General features: G+C 31.9%; 2 protein-coding genes across 5 annotated transcripts; one reads left to right on the top strand and one right to left on the bottom strand.

Moving 5' to 3' along the window:
• The first annotated feature begins 5,423 nt into the window (after nucleotides 1–5,423).
• Nucleotides 5,424–8,693, top strand: LOC108450598 (probable mediator of RNA polymerase II transcription subunit 26c). Of its 3 annotated transcripts, XM_053027727.1 has the most exons (10): nucleotides 5,424–5,908; nucleotides 5,982–6,292; nucleotides 6,378–6,446; nucleotides 6,551–6,633; nucleotides 6,899–6,972; nucleotides 7,221–7,267; nucleotides 7,368–7,401; nucleotides 7,650–7,768; nucleotides 8,225–8,318; nucleotides 8,411–8,693. In XM_053027727.1, the coding sequence occupies exons 2-10, from the start codon at nucleotides 6,065–6,067 to the stop codon at nucleotides 8,518–8,520; spliced, it is 858 nt and encodes a 285-aa protein (XP_052883687.1). In that variant the 5' UTR covers nucleotides 5,424–5,908; nucleotides 5,982–6,064; the 3' UTR covers nucleotides 8,521–8,693. The 3 variants fall into 3 exon arrangements, 2 of the variants coding, with proteins under 2 accessions (XP_052883687.1, XP_017603777.1); XR_001866244.2 differs by having other exon boundaries at nucleotides 5,424–6,292; nucleotides 8,215–8,318; XM_017748288.2 differs by having other exon boundaries at nucleotides 5,424–6,292.
• Nucleotides 8,694–16,590: 7,897 nt separating this feature from the next.
• LOC108453779 (protein LNK2) lies at nucleotides 16,591–26,723 on the bottom strand. 2 transcript variants are annotated; one of them, XM_017752073.2, is made up of 9 exons: nucleotides 26,328–26,723; nucleotides 22,897–23,239; nucleotides 22,676–22,805; nucleotides 21,848–22,145; nucleotides 21,661–21,750; nucleotides 20,230–20,949; nucleotides 19,994–20,148; nucleotides 17,126–17,505; nucleotides 16,591–16,996 (listed from the first exon to the last, which is right to left on the bottom strand). In XM_017752073.2, exons 1-8 carry the CDS (start codon nucleotides 26,349–26,351, stop codon nucleotides 17,148–17,150), a joined length of 2,118 nt encoding a protein of 705 aa, XP_017607562.1. In that variant the 5' UTR covers nucleotides 26,352–26,723; the 3' UTR covers nucleotides 16,591–16,996; nucleotides 17,126–17,147. The 2 variants fall into 2 exon arrangements, with proteins under 2 accessions (XP_017607562.1, XP_017607563.1); XM_017752074.2 differs by having other exon boundaries at nucleotides 22,676–22,802.
• Between the last annotated feature and the right edge of the window lie 349 nt (nucleotides 26,724–27,072).

The following is a 27,072-nucleotide window of genomic DNA, read 5'->3' as shown; positions in this document are numbered from 1 at the left end:
CAAAATCAATTGCTGTTAATTTTCCCTGAATATAGACTCATATATCTTTCATCCATAAAATTTTAAGAATTTTAGGTTTGGCCAATCAATACCAGATTTTTCTTAAAGTTTCCCCTGTTTCACTGTTTGACTAATCTGACCACTCTTCACTACGAATCAAATTTCTCATTGTACAGAATTCAAAATATGTTATATTTGATTTAATTTGAAACTAGACTCATTAAGGAGTCTAATAATATAAATTTTATCTTATAAACATTTTTATACAAATTATAATGATTTTCTAAAAACAGAACAGGGGATTTCGGAGTCATTCTAACACTGTCTCACACAACTTTAAATATCTCTTTATAGGAAATTTCTTTGCTTACATGATCTCTTTTATAAGAAACTAGACTAATTAAGCTTTGATTACATATTTTATTCAGCCCATAATTCCACACCAACAATTTATAGTGATTTTCTAAAATCACGTAACTGCTGCTGTCCTAAGCAAATTATTACAATTTGCTCTTAAATTTCCAAGTCCAAACACTTATGAACTTACCATTTGAGTTTAAGACATATCATGGCCACATCATATCTTATTAAATCAACTCATTATGTCCTATTATGATTGAATTTACTCAACTTTTAATCACTTAAAACTTACCTCGGAAGTGGTCGACGACTAGATATCCACGGCTATTCGTTTACTTTCTCTTTTCCCCTATCCGACTTTGATCCTCTAAGCTCTTGAGCTAAATCAAACAATTTACTTCCCAATCAATCACAATCACACGGCATCCATATACAATTTAAAACCATTCTTAACATATTTACTACTCATTTACAAACAAAATACTCATATCACATTTATAAAACTACAAGCCGAATATACCTATGTGTGACCATCCCAATTTAATCGATTTCTTGTTTTATGCACTACCACATATTCACACACACATATATATATATATATATATATATATATATATTATGCCATTTACTCATAAACCCCATTATGCCGAATATTCATTAACCAATAGTCACACACACTACTTATGTACAAAAATTTATCCACCCTAGCCTATAGTTCATTCGGCCATTCATCACTCAACCAAACAAAACTTCATAGCAAACTCCTATGATCAAGCACACACATATACTTACATCCCAATACTCATAACATTCAAAATCACATTTTAAGTAAATTATCTTAAACAATGCCGAATCCTTAAGTGATTAAACATCAAATTTTACTCAATTCCCAAACATATAAACAACATTTATTCATGACATCAAGCATCTTCATTTCAGCTATTACACATATATACACTAGCAATCAAATACTAACATTTGCACTTCACCTTAATAGCTAGCTTAGCAAACCTTAATTTAACATATAATTCATACATATCACATTCCAAGCATTCACTCTATTCTATCACTTAAAATACACACATTACTCAATAACTTCCTAGTTCAAATTCGCAACTACACCAATTCACTAGATGATTTATTATTATTATTGTTCATTTATTCAAACTACTTACAATTTCCTTAAACTATCACAATTAACAACCATTTATCTCTTCCATTTTCTACCATGGCGAATGTTATAACCCAAACCACACATATTGTTCCTCAAGGCCCTTCAATGACCACATTCGCACCTCCTTAAGAACAACCCAATTTCAACCTTCAAGAAAGAAGAAAAATATATGTACTAAGAGCTTCAAACCATCGGGCGAATATCAAACCTCCTAACAATCAAAACTCAAGCCATGGAATGATTAGAACTTGAACTAACCACCTTCTTTATACATAATTTTCCAAGAATTTCAAGGTACTTACCTCTTCCAAATCCTCATCCATGCCGAACATGAAGCAAGAGAACTTCCTTCTTCTTCCTTCCTCAAGTCACGGCAAAATGGGGGAGCAAGGATGAAACAACTTTGGTTTCTCCTCCCACTCCCCTCATATTTTATTATTCTTCCCACAACATATTAACACAAAATGTTTATAATATGTTTTACCCCATAGCATGGCCGGCCACTAGCTCAAATTTTGGGTAATTTGACATGCAAACCCTTCATTTTTATAACATGCATTAATAGGCCACTTTACATTTGCCTAGCACATTTCTAAACTTTCTCACATAAGTCCTATTTAATAAAATTCACTTACAATTAACAAAATTCAAATATGAAATTTTCACACATGCATATATACATATAATAAGCATCAAATATGACGGTTAATTAATTTTATGATTCGGTTTTGTGGTCCCGAAACCACTTCCCGACTAGGGTCACATTAGGGGTGTCACAGTACCAATTTTGGGCGTTGCGAGGGTGCTAATCCTTCCTCGCGCGTAACCGACTCCCGAATCCGTCTTCTAGTTTTTTGTAGACCAAAAACGTTGTTTTAATAAATCAAAATGTTTTATTAAAATGATCGACCACAGGGTGACCCGATCACACCCAAACAAAAAGGATTTGTGGCGACTCCATTTTCGTTTTAGAGTCGACCTCCGTTTTCCAAAATAAAAATGGTTTCGACATGTACTATGCGCACAATTGGAGGTTTTTTAGTCAAAATACTTTTTGAATTTTGAAATTTCAACCTTGATGTAAATAAATCTAGTTAATCTAGTAATTAGATTTTTAGTGAACAATATGTAAAATTAACAAGTTGGTATGGCATTACATATATGATAATATGTTTGGCTCATCAGGTTTTGAAAATAGTAGAACATAACTAAATAAATTTAACAGTTATCATTTAGTGAAAACAGAACTTTTAAATTTGAAAAGTATAAAAATTAAAATGATTAAATTAAAGAAAAGAGATTAAATTCATAACTCACGAAGCATAGGAATTAAAAGAAGAATTTAACCAAAAATTTATAAACAAGTAAAAGCCATTTCCACTACTATTTTACGAAACAATATCACATCATCACGCGCAAAACGCAAACGCGGGACCGAAATCTTTCCTCCACTTTCAAAAGAGGGTGCTGAAACAAAACTAATTATATACATGGTGATATTCATAATCTTATCTCGTAAAGGGCATGAATTTAAAATTTTATAATTAGTTATCCTGAAGAAAAAGAAAGTTAAAAGCATTTATAAATAATTGAAATTATTTTAAAGATTTTCTTTTTGAAAATAGTTATGCTTAGTTTAAACATTGGAATTCTTTTAATTAATGTCTGTATAATTCAATAAAATAAATACGTGACAATAAATAAAACAAAAGTTAGAATTTAATATATCAAATAAGTGTTTAAACTTTGTTACTTTATTTAACTAAGCCTTTATACTTTTAGAACATTCAAATATGTCCTTAATTTTTACTTATATCCAATTCAGCCATTGTTGTGCAAAATATTCTATCATATTTTAAAATATTATTTTGTATTTAAAATAAGTTATATTATTCAATGATATTTTAATTTACTTAATAAAAATAAAAATAAGAATATAATAAGTTTTAAACCTACAAAATTGTATTTGTAAAATCTTGAATTTACCACTCAATCAAAATTTTACTTTGATTTTTTTTTACACTTTAATTTCATTTTGCACACTTTATTTATTTATTATTCTTTTGAATAATCACATTATAAGTGTTGATCATATTTGTTATTTTTGACACAATATCTAGAAGTGCTCATAGCCCACCCCAACTTATAAATAGGATGATAATGCACTTCTGCGCACTTAAGCTCATGTCCTCATGTATTGGCAATAATACCCATGCCAATCGAGTTAAAACTTAATCGGTATTATACACTGTTTATTGCCTCTATCATTTGTATATATCTATATTATTATTATTATTTAAGTAATTGGCTATGTTGGTGCCATGCAATTGGTGGACACCAACTCAGTTAGAAAAATTACAAAAATTTCTTGTAATTAAAATAAGTTACATTATTCTTGGGTATTTTAATCTTTTTACTTTTAAAAAAATCAATAACAAATTTGCATGTGGTTAGAGTTGATCTTATGTTATTAGGATTAATAAAACAATTGTAGTGCATTTAGTATTCTTAATTTGATGTATTTAAATTTTGTTTTAATCACAATTTAAATTACAAGAGGAGAGTAAAGCCCTAACAATAAAGCAACTAGCATGTCTTGAATCCAGACCTCATCAACACTTGATGAGGTGAAAACCTTGACCGTGAGACCAACACGTAGACTTCTATTGTATAGTAATTTTAAATACACTTTTATATTTTAAATACGTAATTTCTATATGTATGTAACGATGAGTTTGTGTGAATGCGTATAAACGCATGTTTGATAATGTAAATGCCATATAATTATGAGTAGCTTCACTGTTATGCATGTATATATGGAGTTATATGTGTTCATACATGTATTAAATTTTGTAGATAGATACCTTGAAATATATATGATGTTTATGTATAGAGTATTAGGTTCCGTGATGTTCTAGTATATGGTGTTGATGCATAGCCATGTATGTGTTGGGATATATTAATATGGTTCCGCATGCTTAGAATTGTCCAAGAATTGAGTAGTTCGTTTCTTTGAATATGATTAAATTTGGACAAAGATTTTTTATATTAAAATCTACCCAATTCAATTTAATTTAAATAATGAAAAATAATTTTAACATTTAAATTTAATTATAAAATATATAAAATAAAAAATAATTTTAATATTTTATTAATTTTTAAATTATAAAATGGACTTTTTGGGTGGATTGAGTTAACTAAAAAATGAGCTTAGATCTCAAATAAAAATTTAAAACCAAGCTTCAGTTGATTCCAATTTATGAACACGATATACGTAACTAAGTTTAGCTGGTCACATTTTATATGTGTATGTTTATTCACATTCTTCATATTACTTAAAGATTTGTTTACTTGGTATTAAAATCGTTTTAAAGGCTTTTTTTTTAATTATTAATATAAATTGTGAATTCATTGCCACGTTGGTGGTTTTAATTAAAAAGGAATGCTTTTTAAGTGAAGTATCTTTCAATATTTTTGCATTAAGTGAAGAATATTTGAAAATATTTTAATTTTAAATAAAATGTGATTTATTCTAGAAAATATATAAATAAATGAATTTTATTTTTTCCGTCACAATTAAATATTAAATTTTTTTAAAAAATTAAGATAACAAACGTTTAACAAGATACTAATATTGGAGTTAAAACTTTGATGATGCAAAATTGAGTGGCAACCCAAATTTTGGTTAGGATTTGAAGGTAATTCATTTTAAAAGATGATTTTGTAAGTGTGTGATGTATAATTACTTAAATTTATAAAAGAGAGTGTAAAAATTAAAATAAAAAGAACAGACACATTTGATTTAATTGCCTGATGTATAATTACTTTAATATTTTTGGATTATTTTCTAATTGTTCCCTAAAAAATACACTAAACTAATTTTGTCCTCCCAATAACCAGAAGCCAGTGTGGTTACATTTCAAAGGAAGATTTCTCATTCCCTCTGATTGTTCATCTCCCAAATCACAACAAGCCAAAAATATCTGAACAGAAAGTGTTGAAATACCAGAGATATCCATTTCAACTTTCTCAATCACAACCAAAAAAACCCAAAAATATTATCTCCTTTTATAACATGTACAAGATGAAATAAAAGAAATTAAGCTCCATTTTTGGGTATAATTCTACCCAAAAAAAAAAAAAAACACAAATATTCCAATTTCATTAACAAAATTAGAAGTTTCAAAACTTTCTTCATTAAGCCAACACAATAACCAAAACCCATTTCATCTTTGACTTCAAAGATTATTATTATTATTATTTTTTGTTTCAGCTGGAATTTTGCAAAATTCAAGCCCTGGGTCATTTTGTTTTTATATCAGATCTGTTTATGTTGAAGCTTCAATCGGATCATTAGTTTATTTTTATTGGATGGTAATGGATTTGGATGATTTCAGATCGGTTCTCGAAACAGCAGGTGTTGATGTGTGGACATTTATTGATACAGCAATCCTGGCAGCTTCTTTAGATTATGGTGAAGAGTTGAAGCAAAGGAGAGATGGGATTGTGGAGAGGCTTTATGCTACTTCCATGGTTAATGGATGTAAAACCTGTGATTTTGGTGAGAGATCAAATGGATATTCAGTTAATAAAGAAGGCAACCTCCATGAAAGTAAAGGTGGGGAAGGACGAAAAGGGTCTCCTTTTAAACCTCAATCCGACAATGAAGATGATGATGTGGACCCTTGTGGAGGCGTGTTTGATGTTGAACAAAAAAGGGTCCTTGAAATTAAGGACCTTCTTGAAGTACCTGATCAGGTCTCTGAATCCCTTTTTTTTTTTGCAATTGTATTGTCGGTTTAATATTTATGGATTTTGATTTGAATTATTGCTTTTTATCCAGTCTGAAGATTCTTTGGTCGATTTGCTTCAAAGCTTGGCGGATATGGATATAACATTTCAAGCTCTCAAGGTAATTTATTAAGTGGAATGAATTTGTTTTCATTCATTTTTTAGTTTCCTTTTTTAGTTTGATTCATCATCATCACCATTGCCATGTTTGGATTCTATCTTCAGGAAACTGATATTGGGAGACATGTGAACAAATTCAGAAAGCATTCATCAAATGATGTTAGGAGATTAGTGAAGCAACTTGTCAGGTTTTAAGCTTCAACTTTTTATTTTGCTAAGTATTTGTGTCCAACACTGGTGTTTGATACAAGGTGCGGAGATATTATCCTCCAAGGACGCTCTAAAACATGTAAAACGTTTAAAAAATTGATTATATTTCGTATCCAACAATGACAGCCGAGTTCGAGTACCATAGCATAGCATATATGTATGAATGTTCTATTAAGTTTGTCCTAGTTTGAAAGACCAGTTCAAGGAAATTCGGTTATATGATTTGGTTCTTTGTTTTTTCAGGAAATGGAAAGATATTGTAGATAAATGGGTAATGGTGAATCAGCCGGGAGAACATGAACCTGCTGCACTTATGGGTAAAATTATATTATCTAAACTGTAACATGAAGAACTGGCATCCATTTCAGACACATTTTTTCACATGGGTATGAAAATATGATTTTCTGAAGATGAACTTATTTATTTTGCATACATACTCATATTCGACAGTCTCAAATTTAGAAAGCATGGATTTTTAGTTTTTGTGAGAATATTTCAAAGGTGAATGTGAATTGACATTTCATCAAGAGTTAAAAATGTAATATGAATATTGTATGAACAACAGATAGAGATTCACCACAGCAAAAGCTTCCTCAAAATGGTGGTCAACAGGTGAAAGAAATTATAATATACATAATATATATGTATATATTTCATGTGAAAGTTGTTTGAAATTATGCTTTTGTCTTTCTAAGATTCTGCTTTGTTACAGGTTCCTGATGATGTCTACTCTCCAAACCTGCATAGTGAGTACAGAATTTGATTTGATATTTGCTTCGATTACTCATTTTTCTTGATAAATTCGTGTTCGATATTTATGTCCAATGCATGGATACGAGAATTAATCTTTAAGAATACATGAAAATGCTTGGAGCATTCTGATCATATTTGTGTTGGACATGTACTTATATATGGCACGAATATTCAATTCCGAATAACATTGTTTTGGTTAATCAGCCTTCTTTTTAATGCGATTTTGGATGACAATTGACAGATGGGAGTCTTGGTTTAAACAAGAATAATTCAGAACCTGAAAGGAAGTTAAAGTCAATCCCTCATCGAAAAGATCCTCCAATTAGACATACTCACTCAACTCCTCCACAAAATGTGCAGGTATTAAATACATGCCAAATTAAAGCATGTAATTGCATTTACATGTCTTGACCATGCTTTGATTGTTTTTGACAAGTATTTTGCCAAATTGAACCGTTTCCACATTGGACACGAGTTTGATACTTAGATACTTATTGATAGAAGCGTGCATGCTTCATAGAATTGCATCATTATGTTGTTGATAGACAGAGAGGTTTGATACCAAATTTATTAGAAGCAAAATACTTTCAAAAGGCACTTTGACATGTATGTTTGTCGAGTTGCCGTTCTGCTATTCTACTTGTCTTTTCATTTTTTTCTGAAGTTCTTGTATCCAATTCACTCGGAATGGAAATGGGGATTTGGTCCTTGAAGAACCCTACAAATATATGAAATGCTTAGGGAAAAATTGAATGTACTCATGTTCGAAACTTACATATGAATCTAAATAACATATTGTTTTGGAGGACTTTGTAGAGACAGAGAGAAGAAAAGGAAAGCAAATTTGACTCTGACAGGCTGGCTTCTGCAAGGAAAAGGCTTCAAGAAAGTTATAAAGAAGCTGAAAATGGTTTGCTTTTCATCACTTGTTCCACAATTTCTTTAAATCTTTGAATCCCTCATTTGGGATTCATACTAAATGTGATTATGTTATTTTTGAAGCCAAAAGGCAAAGAACAGTACAAGTGATGGACATTAATGAGCTACCAAAACCCAAGAACGGTTTCTTTGCAAAAAACAAAGGAAGTGGCTCTCAAGGGAGGCACTGGTGATTTGGGTCATTGAATTTGGCTTTAAAGGCATCACATTTTTGTGTTTTTCTTTCTTCTTCTTCGTGTTTTTCGTTTTCTTTTTGATCATTGTATTAGAATAGGGGCCACTCTTTATAACTATTATAGGTTACCTTTCTATGATAATGGTGATTGGGTGAATAATTTGGCTTAAAGGCATCGCATTTGTACGTTTTTGTTGTTTTTCTAGATCTTTTATAGGTCACCTTTCCATGTTCATGGATGTATGGTGAATTATCTATTGATCATTTGAAATTCTTGAGGGCCATGGTCATCCATAGCCATTCAATTTAGGGATGTCATACTTTTTGTTTATATCCGGATTTTTTGTTTGGCCATGATCATCAGATACATACTAAATTCTTCAAATAAATAATTAAATTAAAAATTACAAACGCATAACCTTAATTATTTAATCTTACTCAACTTTCACATATACATTTTATGTTATAGACTTAGATTTTGTAGATTGGATTCGTCGAATGTGAGTATATATATATATATATATATATATATATATTAAAGAATTTAAGATTATTGATGTCTAATTGAATTTAAGCTAAATTTAAATATCCTAACACTTATTCAAATACCTCATGAATCTAATAGAAGTTTTTCTTTTCTTTTTTAAAGGTGGCAACTAATAAAGATAGTAAAACTTTTAAAATGAGAATCAAAATTATCTTAATCATTAGATCAAAATAAATGGTTCTAAGTTTTAGATTTTGTATTTATTTTACATTATCAAAATAAAACCAACAATATCCAATCTTTTCTTTCTTCTTTTTTTCTTCTTTTCACCATGTAATTAAAGTATTATGGTTGCAGATTTATTTTTCTTTGTGCAGAAAAAAATTGGAATGGGAAGCAAGAAATTAGGTTATTAAGATTAATCAATTTGGTTATTAAGTGTATATTTTTCTTTGATTGAAAAAATTGATCGACCATTTCATTCTAAAACTTTAGGGATTGTTGTCTTAGTTGATTTCAAGTAGGGTAAATTACACCAACAGTCATTCAACTTTGGGATAGCTGACAAAAGAATCACCTAGGTTTCATTTAGTCACTCAATTCTAGAAAAATAACAAAACAGTCACTAACATTATCAAAAAGTGACAAATCAGTCACTTATTAATATTTTTCGTTACTGTCTAACGGGACCGCTGATAGGACAAGTTAACTTGCCACATTGGTGAAGCAATGGAAAGGCCAAGGTTTGACACAGTTTAGGGGAAAAAAATCTGAATAGTTGGGTTGGTTTAAGGTAAAAAAACAGAAATTGATTGTGGTTAAGGGGAGGAGGAAAAGAAAATTGGTTTGAGAAAAAATTAACAAGGATTTGGGTTAGAAATTGATTCGGGAATCGATTAACAAGTTTGGTTTAGGGTTAAAAAATCGATTCAATAATTGATTAACATGGTCTTGGGTTAGAAATCAATTAATATTTTCTGTTTGGGGAGAAAAGAAGACAAAACGAGGAACCTATCAGTGTTTTTAGTTCTCAGCTACAATGGTCAATAGAAGAGAAGCTGCCAATGTTGTTACATCCATTGTAACGGGTAAATTTCTGTATTTAGTTTTTGAATTTTTTGGATTTAGGGTTGTCGAGATTTAAAATTTAAAAAACGTTGCATCCACATAGGGTTATTTCAATTTTGGTCTTATTTGTTATTAACAAGCATCCAGAAAGATTTTGATTTCATTTGTTATTCATATGGGGTTTAGGATCTGCTTATTAAAGTGAATGGCAGATACTGTGTATGGTATGCCATGTGCATGATGCTATGTATGTCATGTTTATTGTTGGTATCAAACTAATGTTGTGCATATATGTCATATACATGTGCATGATGTTGTGTATGTCATGTTTATTATTTGTATCAAACAATATCAAGTTTGGTTATTAAGAGACAAATCTGTTCCTAGTTTCAAATATCAATTGGATTGAATTTGTTCTTTAGATTCTATATTGTATTGGTTATTGTCTACCATTGCCTAGATTTAGGGTTAAAGTGTTTGGTTATTATCTGCCACGTGCATGTTAGAAATGACTGTGTTTGTATTAAATTATTTTTGTATTGATTATTGTTTGTCATGTTGTATTAAAGTGTTTGGCCATTGCCTATATTGTATTAAATTTTTTGGTTGTCGTCTTCCTTTATTGACTGTAAATTTGTTTAGCAGGTTTAATTGATGATAATTTTAATGAGAGTGAATAAGAAATGTTTGATTTTGAGGTGTCTGATAGTGATGTGTCTGTTAATGATGTAATTGATAGTGATGTGTCTAATAGGATAAGGGTTAATCTAGATGGTTTAAACATGGATGATATAGAAGTAGGGGAACTGTGTGATAGTGATGATTCTGGGAGGTTAGATAGTGCACATGGATTTGACTCAAATGGCCAAAATTGGCCTGAGTTCAACCCAGATAATGACATAAGTAATCCTAAACTTCAGGTTGAAATGTTATTTAAGTCCAAAGACAATCTAAAAGAAGCTGTCAAGCAGTATAATAGTTTAAATAGTTATTTTATTAAGTTCCCAAAAAATGATCTAAAGAGGTTAAAGGCAGCCTGCAGTGAAAAACATTTTTGTTTCATATAGGCCTCTAGACTAAACCCTGATGATCAAACTTGGCAAATTAGGAATTCAAACCCTAACCATACTTGCTCTAAAGTCTATAAAAATAAGAATGTAACCTCAGTTTGGATAGGTCAACATTATAAAGAAAAATTCATTGTTGATCCTAGTTATTCTTTGACATCATTGCAACAAGATGTCAAAAGAGATTTCTTTTGCCTTGTCTCACTAACCAAATATAGGAGGGCTAAACTTAGAGCATCAGAATTAATTAAACGAGCTCATAAGGCTCAATATGATAAGATTTATGAATATTTGTTGAAGGTTAGGACCCAAAATAAGGGGACAACAACAATCTGTTATCTAGATAACAAATTGTTCCAAATGATGTATGTCTGTCTGCAAGCATGGAATGATGGATATAGGGTTGGTTGTAGGAGGATAATAGGTTTAGATTGATGTTTCTTGAAGGGCTACTTTGAAGGCTACCTATTGGCAGCTGTTGGGATAGATGCAAATAATGGCATCTATCCTATTGCATATGCTGTTGTCAAAAGTGAAAACCAAGCATCATGGCTCTGGTTCTTGGAGTTGCTCGCACTAGACTTGGAAATTGTCAGCTCATACCAGATATCTTTCATGTCTGACAAAAAAAAGGTAAAACTCCATTTGTCTATTTTGTTTTATATTGTTTTTGTTTAGGGTTTATGGTATGTCAAAGAATTAAACTGTATTTGTTCTATTTGCAGGGACTTTTAGAAGCAATAGATATATTATTTCCTAATGCAAAAACAAGACACTGCGTTAGACATCTACATGCTAATTTCAAGAAAGCTGGTTTCCGAACAAAGGAATTGAAAAATTTGCTTTAGAAAACTGCCATCGCAAGCACTACAAAGGATTTTGAGGATGTCATGGCTGAATTGAAAAATACCAATCAACATGATTATGATTGGCTGAAGGAAAACAACCCTACTCATTGGTCAAGGTCCCGCTTCTCAATTGGTGGATTATCTTTCTGAATACTTTAACAAGGTAAACCCCTATTTTTTTTATGTTACTTACTAATCATTAAGGACATGCAGTTCACTAATTCTTTATGTTGCTTACTGGTAGGTGATATTGGAAGCAAGAGGGAAACCTATTCTGACCATGTTTGAAACAATTAGGACCAATATTATGTTGCTGATTATCAATAAGAAAGAAGAAGCTGATAAAATTAAAGGAATCTTGTGTCCAAAGATCAAGAAAAATTTGGATGTTAATATCAAAGATTGACAAAGATAAATTTACCATTTTTAATATATTGATGCCTTTATTCTGCCTCGTGTATAATTGCTAATGGGGTTGATCACATGTTGTTGGACCAATACATATATGTCTTTATTCTGCCATTTTTAAATATATTTATTCATTATGTATAATTGTTGGTAGGGCTGAACAACTTAATATTATTTTAGTGATTGTTTTTTTGGTGTGTTCCATCACATACTGGTGGGGATAGGTATCAGGTTGAATGTGGTCTAGGCAGTCAGCATGTAGTGAACCTAGTTGAGAATTTCTGCTCCTGCAGGAATTGGGATCTCTCTGGCATCCCTTGCATGCATGCAGTGGTTGTCATTCATCTAAAAGATGAGTTCCCAGAAACCTATGTACAAACTTGGTACACCATGCAAACCCAGCTTGCCATTTACTCCAACTTTATAAGGCCAATAAAGGGTCCTAAGCAATGGGCGTTTGTGCCAAACATGCTGCCAATATTGCCTCTTACACTAAGAAGGCCACCTAACAGACCTACTGAGGTGAGAAGGAAAGAACTTGATGAACCACAAACAATAGAAAGGTTGAGCAAAAGAGGGGTGGAAATGAGGTGCAGTAAATGCAACAAAATAAGCCACAATAAGAGAAGTTGCAAAGCGGAAGTTGGCAAAAACATTCTACTAAGTCACTGCCTTTGCTTCATTATATTACTTAAGTTATGAATTTGTTTGATGGATTTCACTTGTTCCTGTAGGTCAAAAGATACAAAGTTGGTGTTCACAACCAAGTGGTTGCCCTAACTCAGCAACAGTCTACCCCAACATAGTAGGAGGCTGCCCCAACTCAGTTACAAACTGCCCCAACTTACTAAACTCACCAACAAGATGCTGTCCAAGAAAAAAGCTTCGATTCAAGAGGAAACTAACTACTGTTAGATGAATGTCTTCTACTTAAGAGTCATTTGTGATAGACCAATTATGACATTGTGAACAAGACTTTATTTTGTTAACTTTTTGAACTTGTGTAAATTTGTCTATACATGCTACTGATTTATTAACTTAGGCAAATAATTATTATTATTATTATTATTATTATTATTATTATTATTATTATTATTATTATTATTATTGTAAATTTGCCTATGATTGCTATTGTTATCTAAACTTAAGCATATAGTTACTGAAATTTTTTGCAAATTTGTCTACAATTCAAATCTATTCAATTGTATTGAATTGTAGGCAAATTTGGCAATAGTTTGACATTCCTTTTGTAAACAGTTTGGCCTTAAATGCAATTTGGCAATATTTTGCCCTTCCAATATGTTTCTATTTTTGTTTTTCATCTGTTTTATCTCTTCTAACATATGAGCATTGATCCATGCAATGTAAGAAAATAAAAAACAATAACCCAATACTCTTTCAAGTTTTAAAAGAAGATTAAACATTTAGAAATTCAAATGAAATGAAATAACAAATGTGTGAAAATACAAGACCATTAAAATAACCAACTATTCTCCCATTACAATTAGCAAATTTCTACCGTTTACAGGCCATTACATTTAGAACCCAACTCACCATGAATGAATAACAAAACAGTATACCAGTAGCCATATAAGCTGGTTTTCAGTGTTAACAACAACAACATAAGCTCGTTTAAGGTTTAAAAAACAACAATAATATTACAAATACAAGCACCAAAACCCATGTTTTTCTCTCTCTCCTCCTTGCATCCTCCAATGTCCTCACTTTTTTCAAAAGACCCAACAACACAATTTGTGAATGAGACGTCAATGGTGGATCAAACCAAGTGAAAACGACATGGTTTTTGAAACACACTTCCAAACTTATTACACCCAAAAAACCTCTTACCTGGGTTATCATTGGACCAAGACGAGTTTAATTTGACTGGGTTTCCACAATAGCATACTGGAATCACGGTCGACATCTCTATTTTTTCTCCTCATTTTTTTTCTTCTTCTTCTTTCTCTTCTTCTTCTATTGTCTAAACCTTAAATTGGTACTAAAAGGATTATTTAAATTGGCACTAACCGGCCAGTTGAACAGTTAATGACACCATGTAATCCGTCATTTTCCATGTCACTTTATCGTTACGTCTGTAACGGAAAATGGTTAAAATGATTGTTTTGTTATTTTTCTAAAGTTGAGTGACTGAAATGAAACCTAGGTGACTATTTTATCAGTTACCCCAAAGTTGAATGACTATTGGTGTAATTTACCCTTTCAAGTACTTTAAAAATTCAAACATATCACAAGAAAAATAAGGTAAGTTTTAAATTTTTATTCTTGGAATGCTTTGAGTACTTGAAATCAACAAAGAAAAAAATCCCAGAATTTTTAGAATAAAATGGTCGACTGATTTTTTAATCAAGAAAAACACGTAGCTGATACTCAAATTGATTAATTATATACTAATCCTGATCTCCTACTTTTCATTTCAATTTCTTTCCTGAAAAAAAAAAGTAAATTTGAAAGTAAAATTTATCCAAATTTTCATTTAAGACTTTAATTATCTGGTGAAAAAAAAAATTAGATTGAATGTTGATAGTTTTGTTTTAATAAGGTAAAATAAATATAAAATCTAAAATTTAGAACCATCTATTTTGATCTAATAATAAAATAATTTTGCTTCTCATTTTAATGTCACCTCTTTTTAACTTACCTCAATTTAGACCTCAACTTGATTCTTAGGCATTTTGGTTAGGAAGAAAGTAGACTGGGTGCAATGTTTGAATCATGAATTAAATCTAAAACAGAGGTATATGAACTGAATTAATAAATAAAGAATAAAGTAAGAAAATAAATAAAAGATATTTAAAAAGAAACGATGAAAGAATCGCCCCAAGGAAAATTGGCCAAAGATATTTAAACATTGAATATCGTAGCGAAAAGATTGAATTTTATTTACTCCAAAACTCAATGCCAAAAAGCAAAATCATAAAATTGAGATATATTTTCTTTAAAATTGCTAAATATCATAAAAATTATTAAAAAAAGCAAAGAATAATATATAAATTTAAAGAAAAGAAAATTACGAAAATATAATATAAAAATATCATAAAGTGTTAAAAATATAAAAAAATTATAAACTATATGAATTTTTTTTTATTAAAGGCCGAGTTTTCCCATTATGGTTAACAACACAACACAAATTAAAACATAATAAAAACTTCATTTGATCCATCAAACCATTTGTTTTGTTGATCCTTGTTGTGCTTGTCCACTATGAATATCCCCAAAACTTTCACTCCATTCACTAATGTTCTCCCTTCTACTATCATCTCATACCCGTCAATCATTGTAAATATCATTGATGATAGTGTTTTCATGAACAATGTCATTATTTTCAGTTCAATTATTATTATTATTATTTGCAATTTCTATTTATGTAAAGAAATTCTCTAAAAGAAGAATAATGAATAATGAAGAGATAACGTTTTGAGATGCTAAATTAAATTAGTAAGATGGGTTGAGAAGATAAGTGATAATTAATACAATATATAAAATAAAATATAGATTCTTGTATTTTATAACTTTTAAAAAATTTATAAAAAAAACATTATTTTTCGATACAATTTTAATATGACATGTGATGTAAATACTGGAAAAGTTAAGGATTAAAGAGCTGACTTGAAGGGTGAAATTAAATAATTTTTCAGATAAAAATCCGAATACTTTGTAAACTCTTTAAGCTAAAAAACACTTGAAGGGTGAAATTAAATAATTTTTCAGATAAAAATCCGAATACTTTGTAAACTCTTTAAGCTAAAAAACCAGGATCCATATATAGTTTTAAAATTTAACCCATAATGAGGTTTAAAATAATTGATATTTTCATAAATTTTGATATACTAGTAACTTAATAATTTTACCTATGTAATAATCGCAGTTCATATTTATATAAATATTGATACAGAACTTTGGTGGTAGTAATTAATTTGTGAAGATGGTGTACATTTTGAGATCTTTTTCTTTCCTCAAATTTAACCAAAAAAGGTCATCTTCCCTGGTCCAAAGAAGAGGACTGCAGTACTTGATGGTTGGCCTTGCCATTAGCTGGTAACACATTTTGATATAGATACAAAGTAATGAAGAAAACGTCAAATTAAACATTTACGTACCAAGCCAAGACTAGTCTGAATTAGAATCCCATGTAGCATTGGTAAGCACAATACTATGTATGAAGCTTAAAATAGAAATGGCAAATATATGTATCCTCCAAGATTTATTAAATATGTGGTGGCCAAATAACATGGCACGAAAAATATAGCTTAAAACAGGATGTCTACGATGCATCAAATCTATAATGAGCTTCAGATCGTAGGAAATTCGAACTGGGAGTAAGGAAGAATAGAAGTAAAACGACACATATTCAAACATAAATATACGTATCTAGCAAGGTTCAAGATTAGATGACATGACACACATATTCAAGTTGTCTCCAGGGAGTATGTCAGATAAATAATACCAAAATGGAATTCAAAACACAAGCACCTTAGCAGTTTTTGTGTACAGATGCTGATAAAAGATGTCCACAGATTCTTGAAATGATAATGTTTTAAGGCTCCAGGTCGTGTAACTAGGAGGACGCTGATGACTCTGCGATAAAGATTAAATAGATCAACTCAGCTGATAAGAAAAGAAATACCTCTCAAATTACCAGCAAATCCATATAACAGTCCAAAGCATGAATTTCATGCCCATAGAAATATTAAAGGGAGAAATTACCTTTATAAAACAATTCTAGATTTCACTGCGAGGCCTCTACCTCCTCAGGTGCACCGTCTGCAGGTCCATAAGTCGATGCATTCTCAGAAGTATCTATGCAAGGGCTGTTCTTAAATTGCTCCACTGGTTGGGAATCCACCAATGGGGAAGGAACTTTTGACACCTGGTGGGAAAGGTTTTGTTTAACTTGTGATTTGTCTGACACGCAGCCCATTGGCAAACTCATTAAACCAGCAGGTTTGTGTTCAAATGGGAATTTTACAGAAGCAGGCGATTCAGGTGTCTCAGTATGCTTTCCGGACAACTCCAGAGGCCGATGGAAGAGTAAATGAGCAACAGCACGGTCAATTGGATTGGTCTCAGTTTCCGCCTCTGACATCCTGTACCATTATACATTCAAGGAAAACAAAATGAGACTTCGGCTTCCAATTCCATGAAACAAGCATAAAATGCTTAATTAAGGGTTTAAAATGGGCCTTTTAAGTCAGAGAAGGCTGTTGGTCCAGGGAAAGAACCTTGAAAGTTCAGAAGAATGACTTTAAAATGATATAATACCAAATAATTAACACCAACTGAAACCATATTAATACTTTTAAGTTTTGAGTTTATTTGAGGTGACCGGATCATGGAAACTTATGAAGTTTAAGAAGAGAAGCAGATAATCCATAAACACAATGGAGTAATCATGTACATCTTTAACTTACACGAAGAATATCACCCTGGCAGAAGATAACATGAAGTCATTTCCTATGTTGCTCCTACTCTTCATTTCCCTTGAAATACTCGTGTCTGATGCATATTGGGACATGGGAATGGGGATATGATCCTCCAAGGACCCTCCAAATATCTTTAAAAAGTTTAAACATACCCATGCCCGACACTTGCACCCAAATCCAACTACATACATCTTAGCAGACACTAACTAGTAACAGGGAAAAATGGAAATCGAATGTGGACAATAGTTCCCTCCCAAGATACTGTAATGAAATGGGACAGTGTAGATTGATCCTGCTAGACAGAGTTCCATTGCTGTGTTCATTAGGACCTAGAATTCTAATTGTCAAACACTCTAAAAGCATATTCTTTGTTAAGTGTCCGATACTAACATAAATATTGCGGATTTCAGTTTCAACTGGAAATACTCAAAGTTCTACTATGCATAGTTTCATTAATATCAATGGCCTTTTTTAATCTATTTTTTCATCATAGGAAAGTGCAGACAGACATATTGCTATGCCTGACACCCATCTCCATGTCAAAGCATGACACCTTAAGTTATATGCTTCAAGCACAGGCCAAATTCAAAAGTTGACCAAAATTTGAGTTTCTTCCACAAAATAATGTAGCATAGAACATTCAGTATCCCCTGCAAATTCTTCTCATTTGCAAATGAATTTCCTATATTTACGGTCATAATTGACTATTCTTTGACATTTTCATATAGGTATATTAAATCTTATTGGTTGTCGATATGAGCTAGAATGGATCTATTGGGCACTATATTATATTGAATACCATGAGAACACATAAGCAGAACTCTTTGATCAGGTTATCTCATAAGGTGTAAATTATCTCAAACCTAAGCTATTAATCATGACTATGGTCTTGAAGCAAACCGTCAAAAAGGAACTGATACAATTAAAGTCTGATTTAATCATAAGCTACTAACTATGGTTTGATTTTCAATCAAGTAAAAGAGGATAGAAAAGATAAAAAAAATATTAATATGCTCGACTAAAATTGCATGCATACAAAAGGAATCTACTGTTATCCTTCCATGGTTGAATCTCATTTAAAGGAAAAAGTGGAACTGGAGTAATAATTTAAGTGACAAAATGGACATGAAAGAGGTGCTGAGCTCTTCAAAATTTTAGCTGTAAGAGAGATGAAGACAGCATTCATTCTAATGATAGAAACTATGTTTATTTAAAATGTATGAATCAGAAAATTGTCATAAAGCAGGAGAAGAGCAAGATCCTCAGTCCATCAAGCTAGAGGAGAAAAGAAAGGGGGCCTTTTTATTTATAATTTTCATCTTTTCAGAAAGAATACATCCATCAATGGTGGAAACCTTAGTTAATCAAGTGCTATTTAACTTTAGTAGAACCAGTGTAAATTTCAAGACATAGAATAACCTTTCCAAGAACAACCAAAATATGTGAAAATGGAAAATGTAAAGACACTAAAGAAGTGTTTGGTTTCAAGAAATATAGACCATTTTCGCTTTTGTTTTTTTGGAAAATGAAAACACTATATAAAATTTTTATTTTAAAAACGAAAATATATGAAAATTAGAAAAAAATAAATAGTTGTTTTCTTTGTTTTCACTAATAATCTTTATAAATCTGAAAAAGTTGAAAATAAGGGTCTTTTAACTTCAATTTTAATTAATGACTTGTCCCTGATTCAAACCCATATAAAGGCAAAATTTATTCTTTTTCAATAATTTTAAAATATCAAAACTCTTACCCTAGTTTAAATCAATATAAATGTATAAAGTTTTTATTTTATTTTATTTTATTTCTCATGTTTCTTTTAGAACCAAGGTATCCTCCATGCTTGTTTTACAGTCAAGAGAGATTAATCATTTCAGATTTCATGACAGTCCCGCCCAACAATATCATCTCCACAATTCGAACTTGAATTCTCTCCCTTTACAATGTGCCTCATCACTACACAACACTTGTTGAAAAATGGGTTCCAAACATGTTCTCATATTTTATTTTGTTGAAAACATTTTAATTTTATTTGCTAAAAGTGTTTTTCAATTTTCAAAAAATACAAAATGAAAATTATTTTCTAAACTAAACAGAGCCTTAGTTTCACTTTTGAGTTAAATAAAAATGCAATAGCAGAGAGTATACTAACCTGTTATAATTCTTATTTTCTTCTTTCGCAACTTTATTTTCATCCCTGCCACTTTTGTTATTGCAGCTAGTGCCATTAGCATGATGTCTCTGTATTGCGTTTTGAGCCAACCGGTACAAGCTATCTCTTATGCAAAGTCTAATTCTCACATCCAACTGCAAAAGTTGATTTGTTGGTGTCAAATTCCCTATTAGTCAGCAAGGGGGAAAAATACTTTACCAGTAACTTATGCATACCTTTGTGATTATATCTTGTAGCTGATAAAGTACTGTTTCCTCCAGTGAACAGTCATCAATTACAACAGAGACTGTGTTAGAATCATCTTGCTCTCGAGGTGAGGCTGGGTCAAAAGAGGCAGGAACACTATGATCTTCAATATCGGCTCCTCCAATGTGAGGAAATTGATTTTCTTGAGTAGATTTTTGAATGATAGAGTGATTGATACATGGAACTTGATTGGTAAACTGCTGCTGTTGTTTCTGAATGGCAAACAGTGCTTGCATTTGTTGACGCCGCCTCAGCTTTTCTATTTTTTCCTGAGGTGTCATGCTCAAGGGTGTAGCAGCAGCCTTAACTGATCTTTTTACCTGATTTGCCTTACCAGGGGAAACATTATAACAAGAAAGTAAGGGCTGCTGATAAAATTCACCAGACTGGATGTTGGATAAAGCAGGTATTGCAGGACATTGGTTTAAAAGATTCCCATATGTGGAAGGGGCTACAAATGAATTGGAGATGTGTTGGTACTGCAGCGAGTCAGATTCTCGAAGCTGCTTCTGCTGATTTACAACTGAAGTTGGAGAAGATTTTACCATGGAGGTAGCCAACTTATTTTCATATTCAGCCACCGGCTTTCCAGATGGAGTCCAGGTATCATATAAGTCCTGTACCAGTTTTGTCTCACCTATTTCTTCAGTTCGTTTTTGAAATTTCAATAGCTTATTCAACTTGCCTGCCTGCACAGAGAAGTATTAATCCACATTGGCATCTTGAAGACAACACCTAAATTTATGCAACTAAATTAATGCAATAAGGTATTGCCTATTCATAACATCCTCCCTAGGGGTGTGACCGAGCTGAGCCAAACTCAAGCAGTAAAAAAATTGAATTAAGTTATTCTAACAATCTATTAACTATTCTGAATTATATCACATCTACCAAAAGCTAGAATAAAAAACAAAAACATTGCCACAGGGGCTTGAAAGATATTTTTGTTCACCGGAAGGAACATAATCACAGTTACAATGTCAAAAGTTAAATATAACATCATAAATATACAAGGAGAGGCACTTCCGGTTCAGATGGTTTTCATTAGATAAAACTGTTACAGATCTTCCATGGACAAAAAATACCAAGCAAGACGCACTAATTTTCAGGCACCTGATGAATAAATTCGATCCATCTATCTTGTTTATAACTGACAAAACCATTTACTTAGTGTTCTGCGCAGAAATATGCTAGGCCCTCTCTCCCCTCCCTATAGATTGTACAAGAAAGGTTCAATAAGCTTACTCCTATAGTTCTGTAAATGCACAAGGAATGAGACATCATAAAACTGGCAATTCCAAAGACCATGGAAAGCAGTATTTTATCATAAACCTTGAAGAGAAATACCGCAAACCAAAGATAATTTGAAAGATTAAGTATTAAGAGTATGATAGTAATACCTTTTTAGCCAATTCATCAAGGGTCACAACTTTTTCAGCATTGAGATGAGACTTTGATGCACTTCTTTTCCCTGCAGTTTCCACATTTATCTGTGAAAGTCGGAATGATACATTATTACTTCGGTTTGATTGACCATGTTGAAAGCATAACAAAGAATTGATCATATGGCATGTTGATATTTCACACCTGCCCCTCAATTACGGATTTTCTTTTATCTCCAGGAAATTCTTCATTGTGCAGACCATGAGATGTAGAACCACCTGGTTTCCCATAGCTAAGGGCAAATAACTGGTTATCTTGCTCCTCATATTCACTTTTGATTTCCAAAGGCTCAGATGTGCTCTTTAATGCTCCAATCCCTACGCTAGGAGAGTCCAAGGCAGTAGGAAAGGATTTCCCTGGGCTGTCTGTTACCTCTTTAGATGAGGACCATAACTCATAAGCACTACCAAAACTTACATTGCCAAATATTGGGTCATCATTACTGCAAAATCATCACTTGTGAGAATATTGAATCAGATGGATGTCATGATATATGACAAAAGGGGAAATAAGAAAAAGAACATTATGATTGGAGTTCTCTTTTTCCCCCCAGAAGGGGGGGGAGTGCTGTAGAACTCCCAAGTTTTGTTATACCAGTTCGGAGAACTGCTAAAAAATTAAGGGGTACAGCTAAAAACAGTATACAAAATTGGACAACCTGAGTGATCAAACTAGTTCAGGAGTTTCAGGTTCTTTGGTCCCACATTTGAGGTATGAAGAATAACTATAACTTAAGAGCAAATGAAAGTAGAAACTTTTAAAGGGAAATTCCATGAAAATAGAAGGTCATTTATGTGAAGACATGAAGATTGTTAGTTCCATGCTGAGATATCAACTTGTGGTTACTTACTAAGTTCAAAAGGAAACATGAGAACCATACTACTTGCCTGACTGCAGAAATACCAATCTTCCAGACAAGATTGTCAAGACAATGCTTTCATAAGCTACAATTAAGGTATGAATTGTATTTACCTAAAAATTCGATCAAGATCATCAAAACTTCCAATGTTAGCCCAGCTGTAGTCAACTAAATCACCTTGTTCTTTACCTTCACTGGGATTTTGAAAATTTTCAGGATCTTTACCAAGTTCAGCTGTCTCTGCTGTTAAGAAAAGTGGATAATTAGGGTTATAAAGCAATAACAAAGAAATAAATGCTATTGTCTTTAGTCTGAATAACACTAATATTCTTACCATTTTCTGAACTGCATTTAGTTACTTCAACCAAACTGTTAGATACTTCACTACCCATGGAATTCTGATCAGTTTTTGCTGCATTAGATAAAGATAACTCTGGCCACGAACCAATGCCAACTCCTGAGGTGTCAATCCCTCCCTTTGTATTGAAATTGGAACTGCCATCCAACTTTCTTTCACAAAGATCAACTTCATCTCCAGGTTTCTTTTGCTCATCAGGCTTTATGACTGTAGTTGCTTGACTCCATTCCTTCTTACTACAACAGTTTTCACTTCCCTCTTGGTAAGGTACTACAAAGCTATCAGTCTCACCAGAATCATCCCATATTATATTCTTTAGCTGAAAATATATAAACACTCATATCACCATCAAATAAGGTATTATTATATATTTAAGCAGTCAAAATAATTGTATTGAAGGAAAAAGAAACTGAAAAGCTAGCACAAAGCTGAAGCTCCATAGGATTGCCTGGTTAAATCAATGCCTTTTTCATGCTCTCTAACATCAATCAGATACAACAACAATAAATTCCCACAGAAAAACACATAGAAATCATTTAGAACTCTTAAGATACCAGAAGGATACTTTACAGGTTCCTTGAACGAAAATTATGAACAATAATCTTCAAAGTCTCTCACCAACCAAGATAGTTACTTTGTTAACTTTGCGAAGCCTCTTAACGCTCTCTCCCTTTTCTCAGATGTCTAGACTTCATTTAGAGTCCACTAAGTCTTCCTTCAACATGATTTGGTTCCATTGGAATTTTATCCCTCTGGATTCACTCAAAATCCACTAATGCTTAAACATCTCTCTATTCTTGTTTGTAATAGGGTAGGATGTACTAAATAGATCGCTCATTTTTCATTGGGATTTTATCCCTCTTGGTTTAATGTTCTGTGGTTGTATTCCTTTATGGTCTGTTGCTCAGGTGTCATATTCTTATTATCTAATAATAGTTGCCTTTCAAAAAAAAGAAAAAGATTTGGCTCCAAAAATGACTTTCATCTCAAGAATTTTTGCTTTTCCTATGTTACCTAATAATATATAATAATTACTTCAAATCAAATTTCAAAGCATCCTTCCCAAGAATTTAACCTTAGATAACACTAATTTCAAGAAGCATACAAAGTAAAAAGTTGCAAAAATAAAAATGAAGTACCCTACTTTTTGTCCCACTTGGATGTCAAGCTAATGCATTCAAATCATAAGTCAATTGCTTATTGATAGAGCAAACACAGGTCAGGTCATATGTTAACCAGCCATTGTTACCAAGCTTATAATGCTACTTCCCATGCACCTGCAGACAAGTTTTAGACAAGCCCCAGCTGCAAATGGTAAGGAAAGGAATATATTCAAGGATTTTTCTTTGAAAGTTACAATAATTAGCTCACTTACGTATGTAAAAAGTTGTGACTCTCCCAAATGTAAGGCAAAAGAGGAGAAAAAGAAAAAGCAAAGTCTACCTTAGGCTGCAAAAACTAAGAACTAGAAAAGACAAGAAGCAGTCATTTACAGAAGTCTTAACCATATGCTATAAAGAACCATGGATGTCTGCCAATCTAATATGTCAGTCCAATAAAAACCAAGGCAGTGTAATAGAAAGTTAATCTCCCCAGCAATTCATGATTAAGGTGAGATGAAATTTCAGTTAGGAATAAAAGGAATTCTCCATCATATACATACTATCACCCACTCACGATGTATAACAAGTTTCTCATCAAAACACTTGAGAATTAATATGTAATTTTTTAATGAAATTTCTAAAAATCTCAATACTCAATTCTCAGCATCAAAACTCTCCAAATCTATATACTCAATGCTAAACCCCTACGTTACTTGAAACTATAATAATATGGGGTACTATAAAATCATTTTTTTCAAATAAAACCATAATTCTTCGAGTTTGGAAAACAAGTAAAATACTATTATCATTAAAAAACTTCAAAAATCATAAAATTATGTAAAAGAACACAATTAATATTTATAATATAACATAATAGCAATATGGATATTAAAATAATCACCCAAGTAGCTTCTACCCATCTGGTTCAATAGGGCCAACCATAAACATGTGTCCAACCACCCTAGAGGGTTTGGGCAGGCTCCCTCAGTACTTGGGAGCTGAGAACTCTACCTATTAAAGAAAACTTCTCCCATAAACCGTTACGTGGTGTTATCCAACATAAGTTAAATATTGGGTTTTCCTATTGTTTATATTAAAGTTGAGCCCCTCTACCTATTACCAGTTGGCTTTTAGGTTGGATGCTTTAACACAGTACTTGTTATGTTGTTGTAGCTGCCTAACCCATCTGAGGTTCCAGATCAGATTGTCCACAAGAGAAGTGTTAAGTGGTGTTATCCCACATCTGTTAAGTATATTATGTTTCCGCATGTCTTATATGAAAATTTAGGCCCTCCACTTATTGTCCTAGAACCAGTACTGATCAGAATGCATTTGATCACAGCATTCTTTTACTTCATCTAGATTGCAGCTTTTGAGATGCTACGGAAGATAGAATAAACTCTCCATAAACATACACTGTTTACGTAATAGCAAAATAGTTCATGTCCATTCATCCGAACCCGAATAAACTCTTTATAATGAACTGATCTAACACATGATAAAGACCAAAGCTCCACGCTAAGTTAACCCCATAAAACATCCTTCAAAAGAATTTGAGACTAAAGTTATCCTTAGGGTTCTCCAACTCCAGTACATTTACCTTGCTGTCCACATCTCTAATATCAATCTCATTCCCATGTCAAACATAGAAAATTTTCTATACCTAAATCCCAGACTGCTACTTTTTGCTTTCAACTCAAGCAAGAAAAGAGACTGCCTTTTTAAGCAAAAAATTTCTAAGATCCATAGTTTTTCATGACATTATTGATATATGAAAACAACAGGGTTTGAACCCTGATCTTTAGCCAACAAAGGCTTAACCGCTAGGCCAAGAAAGTTTATATTGACTAAAATAAAAGAAAACTAGTTAAATGCATGAGTTGATTATAGTTACTATAATTGATAATTCTGACACAATCTTAATAGAAAACATTTCCTTAAATAGAAATACCAGGAAAAACCTAAACATAATCATTCAGTTATTGTAGTAAAAGTCAACCGGCAAAGCACTGGTTTACTTGGTTCCATCTTTGAACACTCCTGCCCCTCCCGTTATTAAAAAAGTTCCAGTTAAATTATTTCCGAGTACAGTAAATTTAATAGAAAACATCCATGGCAGAGTACATACAGTAAATATAAACAAATATTTTCAATTAAATATATACCAAGTACAAAAAATATTATTAAAGAAGTGTATTTTACTCTTAACAAAATTCCCAGAAATCTAAAGAAAAATACAGAGCAACGAGAAAGAAATCTTATTTTAAAAAGAAAAAAAAAAGAAAAAAAGTTAGATCTAATTACCTCTTCGTCGTTCCAATCAAACATCTCCAAAGAAGCCGCAGCTAATCACGAATCCAGTTCCGAATCCCAATTCAAATGCACGTGACGAAATTGCTCCACACATAGCCAATTTCCACCAAAAAAATATTTTTTAAATACAAAACAAACTACAACGAGAATAAATAAAACATATCCAAATAAATAAAAACCGAATTTTTTTTTTTTAAACTTTCAACAAAGATTAACTTTTTCTTTTATATTTTTCAAAAATCTATTATTTCGAGAGGGGAGATAAAGCAAATGGAAGAGTTTTAAGTATAAACATTAAAGAAACAGAGGCAGAGAGAGAAACTGAAATTAGAAGGAAAAAAAAGAAAGAAGAATTTTGTGTGAGGATGGTGGGACCCAATTGACATGACGTGGCATTATAGTGGCCGAGAAGACGAAACGTGTACAGTGGCGTATCTAAACTTGTGGTTAGGAAATAAGCCGATCTATTGCCAAGTCCTGATTGGGGCAGCCCTCTATTTTAGGGGACAAATTGCATTTGCATCCTTTATAGTCAACATCTTTGCATATACCACCCTATAATTTTCTTTAGTTTCTTAATCGTATTTGGTTTCAACTTCCAGCCTATTTGACATCTATGCTATATTAAAATTCTTAAATAAGTTTATCTCACAAGTTAATTAAATATAAATACAGAAAATATAAAATAAGCCAAATTATAAATTAAAAGTTATTAGTATAGTTATACAAATAATTT

This window comes from Gossypium arboreum, chromosome 5 (assembly GCF_025698485.1).
Source record: "Gossypium arboreum isolate Shixiya-1 chromosome 5, ASM2569848v2, whole genome shotgun sequence".
Taxonomy (NCBI): Eukaryota; Viridiplantae; Streptophyta; class Magnoliopsida; order Malvales; family Malvaceae; genus Gossypium; species Gossypium arboreum.
Note: the sequence above shows the minus strand (reverse complement) of the source record. Positions and strands in the feature narration are given on the sequence as shown.